Below are 6,724 nucleotides of genomic sequence, written 5' to 3'. Positions count from 1 at the left end.
CAGCTCCTGGCCCAGAGCTCAGCAGAGTTGTTCTGCAGTTAGTGTTTGTTGAATTAATGAATAATGGGGAAACTGGCTGAGCATTTAGATATCAGTCAGCCTATGTGCAACTTCCCCAGGGAGACTTGCCTTCACCCGCCTCCCAACAGGTAATAATTGGAAGCACTACCACTTATCTAGCACTTGTATCTGCTACAGGTTTGGCAGGCACTGTCTCCCTCAACCCCCCCTGGTGCAAGGTAGGTCAGGTGGGCTCCAGTGGCCACAACACAGGCCAGTCCTTCACTGTGCTCTGTTTAAGTCTTGAGTCATGATTTTGTTGAGTGTCTGCCTCCCTCTCTGCACTGCTCCAAGCTGGTAAGGGTGATGTCTGTTTGCTCACCATCTTAACCTTGCTCCCTGTACATGTAGGCCCTCAAAAATGAAAATCTTTGTGTTATTAATCAATAAATGAATGAATGGGGAGGGGATGGATGCTTCCTGAAAGGGATGGGACTTTTCCCCAAGGACCCAGCCCTCTGAAGTTTGATGAGCGAAGCAAGGGGCAGGAGGCAGGTAGGGATCAGGGCAGCCAGCCCATCCATAGTGTGTACATGGTCCCAGAGTCACAACCAGAGCCAGTCTGGACACCTTTCCCTCCCTGGGGCCAGGGGGTAGAGCACTTGGCTCAGAGCAGCATTAAACTCTGGTTGTGGAGCCCCATAAGTTTCTGAGCGCCCTGGGCTGAACTGGAATGGTCTCCACCTACCCTCCTCCCTCTCCCCCAGAGGAGATGGGCATCTGGGGTCTAAAGGGTCCGAGGTCAGAGCGTTAGTCCCACCCCTACCTCTGCCACGGAGCCTCTGCGAGACCAGAATTCCTTCACATTTGGAGACCCTCCCACGAACTGGACCCTCACTCAGTTCGTTGAGATTCTCCCATCTCTCCCAAAATCCATATGTTTAGGGGAGAGGGGCAGATGGGGACACCCACGCAGCAGGCACCCGGTTCTGCCCGGGCACGCCCCGTGACTGACAGATGCAAATGCTCCGCCGGGCCCCCGCAGGCCGCTCCCTCCGTCGCTCGCTCGCCCGCCTCCCGGCCAGCTCCCTCCTTCCTTTATCTTATCAAAGCCCCGTAATTACAATTGCTATTTTGTTTCCTCGAATCTGCAATCAGAGCTCCTGGGCCCAGATGAGGGAGCGCCTGTCAACCTGATCGCTGAGTGACAGCTCGGCCACCTTCCCCGGCCGCCCCCACACTCAGCAAACAAACACACACGCACACACACACACACTCCCTCGCCTGCAAACACAAACACACACTCCTCGCCAACACAAACGGCCCCTCTCCGCAGACACGCCCTCGCCGGCACCCAAACACACACCTTCAGCCTCTTCCCAAACGCACTCCTGGCCCCCCGGCGCGCCCCAGGCCCCTCAAATCCACACCAGCGGCGCCGGCCGCTGGGACTGCAGCTCGCTCCTACGCGTGCTCCCGCCCGGCGTTCAAAGCGCCACGGGCTCTCCTCACGACTGTTCAAATGCAAATCGCCGAGACTGCGTTATGCACTTTGGACCCCGTCTGGGAGCCGTCCCCCTCTGCCCCCCAAATGCGAGCCTGCCCCTCCTCCAGCGGTCGGCAAACCCCAGCGAACGCCTTCATCCCCTAGCGCTCTGAGGCCAGAGTGAATTGGCAGCGCTCCTACTGTGTGCTGAGGGGGCAGAAAAGGGGATCGAGAAGCGGGAGCAGGGAGGGAGAAAAAGCAATTCCCAGCTCTGTCTGCGGGGCGCCCTATCGGGCTGGGAAACTCCTGACTCAGAGCCGATGTGGATTGGGCCACCACTGCGGGCAGGAGTGTGCTGGGCGCCGGCCCACGCCCGCCAGGGGACTGACCCGGAAGACAGCGAGGAATACAATGAGCGATCCGTGACGTCGTGGGGAGGGGAGAGGGCGGGGGGGCGAGTGGTAAATATCGGGGCGGAGCCACGCTCAGTGGGTAGACGGATCGGCTTGGGAGGCTTCCGGGAGAGACTACAGCGCCGCACTCAGCCCAGACTGTCGCGCCTCCAACCAAGCACGTGCCGAGGACTTCGGAGGCGGGAGCCGAGGTGAAGAAGGGTAAAGAGTAGTGAATACCGCAGCCCGACTCCCCTACTCTATCACGAGTGCTTCAAGTGAATGAATGCACGCACGCATGCACGCACGCACGCACGATTGCAAGCCTAATGTCGTATTCCCTCGCCTTCCGCCAGATCGCCTATAAATAACACTCTCCGCACTTTTAGGTCTCTGCTTTCACCACGGCAGTCGCCGAGCCCTTAGAGGCGGCTTGTGGAGAGGTCTGGCCATAATCTCGCCCACCAGAGGGCGCCAGCGCCACCTTCCCCTCTCCTGGCACGACGAGTGGTTCCAAGCCAGGCTGCCCCCTTCGCCTTGGCTCCCCAGCGGAAACATTTCAGGAAAGCCCTCCTGGAGCGGAGAAAGCGCCTGCGACCCTGACCACCCCAACACGGAGAGGGATCACCTCCCTTCGTCCTCAACTTGAGGACGAAGAGAGGTTGAAAATTATACCCCCTAGTTCCTCACCACGGGGTTGGGGGAAGATCCTTCTTCGCTAGGGATGTGTGTTGAGGAGAGTGCTTTTCCGTATTATGGGGACTCTCTTCAAAGTTTACCTCACCTGCCCCAATACCAGCCCCTTGGGGTTATCTTGGGCCCCCTCCCCCATGCCCACTCACTTGCCCAGAGGCTGGTTCTAGAACTGGCCTGACCCCCACCAGGCCCTGTTCTCTGTCCATCCTCAGCCTGTCTGGCTGTTTGTCTGTTTGTTTGTAGGGCATTGACACCCCCCACCACCACCACCAACGCAGCTGCTGAACTGCTGACCCCAGAGCTAGTCACACACGTATGCTCACACCAGGTACATCCCTTCTTCCTCCTGGCACAGTAGCAGCCAAGGCCCAGAACCACCTGATTCCAGGCACCAGAGACCCCAGACCAGGAGGTGTGCTGGGGGGCAGGAACCCCTCTTAGTTCAAGAGGCCAATTCCCAGAGGCCCCTTCCTGCCCCCATATGCCAGGCCACCCGGATTCTGGTTTCCCTGTCACCCAATCTGGCCAGTCCCCTCCATCTGGCCCCTGGAATCAGGTTTCTAAGGGCCCAGCCCTGCTCAGAGACTGCCTACAAGACTCAAAGGAGAAGCAAAGACTGGTCCCTGCCCCACCCCTTGCAGGTCCTCTCTGGGCCTCAGCCCCCTCATGGGGCTAGGGATGCACATTCCTCAAGCTGCTTAAGCCCGCTTATCTGCCCCCTGCCCATCAGCCTGAGTGCTGACAGAGGCCTGGGCCCCTTGTTTGGAAGCTGATAACCTCCTGCAATGGCCCTCCCCCACCTGCAGCGACTGGGAATGACTGAATATTGGGAGGTCACCTTTCAGCAAAGCAGTTGGGGCCCAGGCTTGGTCCTGGCCCAGGGACCTGGGAATAGTAGGATCCCACATTCCCCCACCCTCCCCGAGGTCCAGGGCCACCCTCAGTGCTGCCACAGTGCCACCTGGTGGTCTCCAGGGAAATGTCACCCCAGCATGGGAAGAAGCCACACAAATGAGTTACAAAAACCCCACAGCACTTTATTTCAACCTTTATCCAAAAATGTAAAAAGTGTTAAAAATGTGTAGTTCTGAGCTCCAGACACTAACTTCCAATCCTCATAGGCAGGTGGAGAGGGAGGGTTGTTCAGGATACAAGTTCAGAGTTCCTCCCACTCCTAGAGAAAAGGGAAGCCCCAGGCATGGTGCAAGACCAGAACACCAGGGCCCTATGAAGAGCAGGCCCCTTTCCTAGCTCTGGCCCACGTCCCTCGAACCAAACCCCCACCCCAAACTCTCCTCTTCAATGAAGAGGAAACATTTACAATTCTTGAAACTTGTCCAGGAACATGGTGCACATAGGCGGCTGGCTGACCTGGGAAGAGCAAATAGGGGTCAACATCCAAGCCTTCACCTGCTCCTCCTGCTCCCTCCCAGAGTCTTCTGGCACTCTTCCCTCCCTACTCACCAAGGAGGGCTAGGGCCTGCCCCCCTGCTTTTTGGCAGGAAAGATGGGGCACAACTCAGTTTCCTCCTCTTCACTCTCCTCTTCCTCACTCTCCTCTTCCTCAGAAACATCGTTACTTATACTAACTGGTGGATACACAAGCAGTAGAGGGAGGGGAAGGTTAAAGCTAGGCCCCTTTTACGCCACACTTACTGTGGTGCTAGTCTTGCAGGGACCCTGACCTCCCAGAGATTATGGTATAGGTGAGAAGAACCTCAGGCACTAAACTGGGTGACAAAGAGCTAAAGGAATCCATATCAGTGGAGCTGGAGAAGCTGGGACAGGTTCCACGAAGGAGGTAGGTTTGAGTAGGACAGAAAGTAGACAGCACACCATGCACAGGGCACAGCCTGGGAGGGCGAGCAGGCCTGTATGGGGGCTGTGCTGGGAGATGAGGCTGGGATGGGGCAGGAGTGTGCAGTACGGGGGAGACCTGATGGGAGAGTCCACTGGAGGCAAAGGAGAGGGCCCTCCCCTCCTCTCACCAATCTGGTGGCGCCCAGTGATCCGCACAGGGCCAGAGCCAGACTTCAGGCGGAAGGTTACAGGTGGTTGAAGCTGGAAGTCATCCAAACTGAGCTGGGAGGAAGACAAGGATGAAGGCCTGGCCCACTCCTATCCCACCCCAAAAGTATTTCCCACTCTTCCAACCCCAGGGTACGCTTTCTTCAAAGGCAGCATAGATAGAGATGTAAGGTATGGCTAGTGAACTCACCATGGGCTGGCAGGACAACTTGAGGTTAGCCACAGGAACTGCAATCTCCTGCTGGTCATGGTTCCGGGCCACAACTTCTACCACATTACACTCGTCTTTGGCCCCCTCGGTGAGACAGAGCTAGGAAGGGTACACAGGGCCTCAGGGTCTCCTCAAGCGAGGGTTGACACTACTAGTGAAGGTATCTACTCGAGAATTTGCCCAGCCTCAGAGGCCCCAGCATCACCTGGCCAGGGGAGCCAGCCATATGGAAGGTACACAGAGGAGCTGACTCCTAGTAAGGGGAAGGGGTGGGTAGAGGCCCACTAATTGCCTGCCCAGGTTTATTCATCATCGGCCCCTCCCCTATCCCTCACCATGGTCAATGCCAGCACGTGCTCCGCATCATCCTCTTCCTCTACTTTGAAGGTGAAGGAGCGGGTGTGCCCGGAAAGCTCACAGCCTGGGAGAGAACAGTGTGACTATGGTTGAGTATTTGCGGGGGGACGGGGGGGGGGAGTCACCAACCCCCACCCCACCCTGTCACGTGTAGCCACGGACTGACTGGCCATTTACACGCCCACCAGGCATCCCTTCATTCAGAACACCTGGGGAGCTCGGCCCTGGGCCCCGCCCCGCACACCTGGGGCAGGGATCTCACCGCCCCCTTTCGCTCAAGCGGCCGCGGGCGAGGTCCCCCTAACCTTCCGGAACAGCCAGACACCCCTCCGCACCCACCCATGCCATGCAACTATCCGCATTTGTTCCTCATCACGACCTCTTGCCGCCCCAGGATTACCCACAGCCCCTCCTTTCCCCAATACCGAAGAAAAAACTGTCCATAGTGACCGGGGCCGGTATCCGCAGACCCCCGACACCCTCGGCCCGGACTCGGCTCTCCTGACTCAAAAACGCTAAGACAGCGGCAGTGCCGGCGGCCATGCTGCAAGGGCCGACTCCAAACTCCGCCCCCGACACGTACAAAGCGAGGGACCCTCGGCCAGTTCCGGCCCCGCCTATTAAAGGAGACGCTCGGTCCTGAAAGAGGACGGACACCGAGGACGCAGGGGTCCAGCGCCTCTTCGCCCAGAAGCCTGCGACTGCTGCTCAGACCTGTGTCAAGATCGCAGAAAGGCAGTAACAGCACAGAACAATGGATTTGGGATTAATGTTAACGTCCTTGCTCATTTCCACGACCATGAGAGCCTCCATATTTTCTACAGCTCCCCGCACTCTCTATATTTCCCACTCTTCCAACCCCAGGGTACGCTTTCTTTAAAGGCAGCATTGATAAAGAGATGTAAAGCTTACCTACTCCTCTGCCAGCAAAGGCGGGGTTCGGGGAGTGTTTTTCTTGTAAAAGCAAAGGAAATGAGCTCAGATTTGTCTTTGCCGGAGAAAGAGCCGAGGAGCCTTAAGGAAGACTTCCAACTCCAGGAATTTCCACCCAAACTCTTGGGTCCTCTCAGCTTAGCCTTTCCTAGACACGCTTCCTGCTGTAATGACCCCGCAACTTCCTACCCAGATGGCTCATCATTATTGAGCTTTACCTGCTGGCACTTGCTAGTAGTGAACTAGTTAGCTCAGTGTGGACTCAACGGCTGCTCCTGGAAGACCCACGCTTTTTTAACCTCCAAACGAGCCCAGGAACATCCTTCTGCCTTGTATTTTCTGCCATACAATTTAGGCTATTTTGCCATGTTTCAACTTCTGACTAAAGAATCAGGCAAACTGTTGTGTTCCCTGTTAGATGGCAAAAAGAAACTGGGGGCCCTATTTCACACCCAGGTTAAAACTGTGGCAAGAGAGTGGAGTCGTTTGGCCAAGAATTATAGTCTACTTTTCTTAGCTTTTGCTTTGAAAATCTGGTGATGGAGTAGGGAGGAGGGCTGCCTTCAAGATTCAGTCTCCAGCTGTGGAGAGGAGGCATAACTTGCTTGTAGGTGAGGCACG

At 56.8% G+C, this 6,724-nt stretch overlaps 1 protein-coding gene across 1 annotated transcript; it reads right to left on the bottom strand.

The window, feature by feature from the left end:
• Positions 1 to 3,590: 3,590 nt before the first annotated feature.
• NPM3 (nucleophosmin/nucleoplasmin 3) lies at positions 3,591 to 6,694 on the bottom strand. Its single transcript, XM_045568562.1, has 6 exons — positions 5,596 to 6,694; positions 5,149 to 5,234; positions 4,793 to 4,912; positions 4,563 to 4,656; positions 4,039 to 4,163; positions 3,591 to 3,945 (listed from the first exon to the last, which is right to left on the bottom strand). Exons 1-5 carry the CDS (start codon positions 5,711 to 5,713, stop codon positions 4,048 to 4,050), a joined length of 534 nt encoding a protein of 177 aa, XP_045424518.1. The 5' UTR covers positions 5,714 to 6,694; the 3' UTR covers positions 3,591 to 3,945; positions 4,039 to 4,047.
• Positions 6,695 to 6,724: the final 30 nt, after the last annotated feature.

Source organism: Lemur catta, chromosome 14 (genome assembly GCF_020740605.2).
Source record: "Lemur catta isolate mLemCat1 chromosome 14, mLemCat1.pri, whole genome shotgun sequence".
NCBI classification, from domain to species: Eukaryota; Metazoa; Chordata; class Mammalia; order Primates; family Lemuridae; genus Lemur; species Lemur catta.
Note: the sequence above shows the minus strand (reverse complement) of the source record. Positions and strands in the feature narration are given on the sequence as shown.

Coding starts and splice junctions, on each gene's coding strand:
- NPM3 (XM_045568562.1), bottom strand. CDS start 5,713: ATGGCCGCCGGCACTGCCGCTGTCTTAGCGTTTTTGAGTCAGGAGAGC. Junction 5,235..5,595: donor TATGGACAGTTTTTTCTTCG/GTATTGGGGAAA, acceptor GTTCTCTCCCAG/GCTGTGAGCTTTCCGGGCAC. Junction 4,913..5,148: donor ACGTGCTGGCATTGACCATG/GTGAGGGATAGG, acceptor TACCCTTCCTAG/CTCTGTCTCACCGAGGGGGC.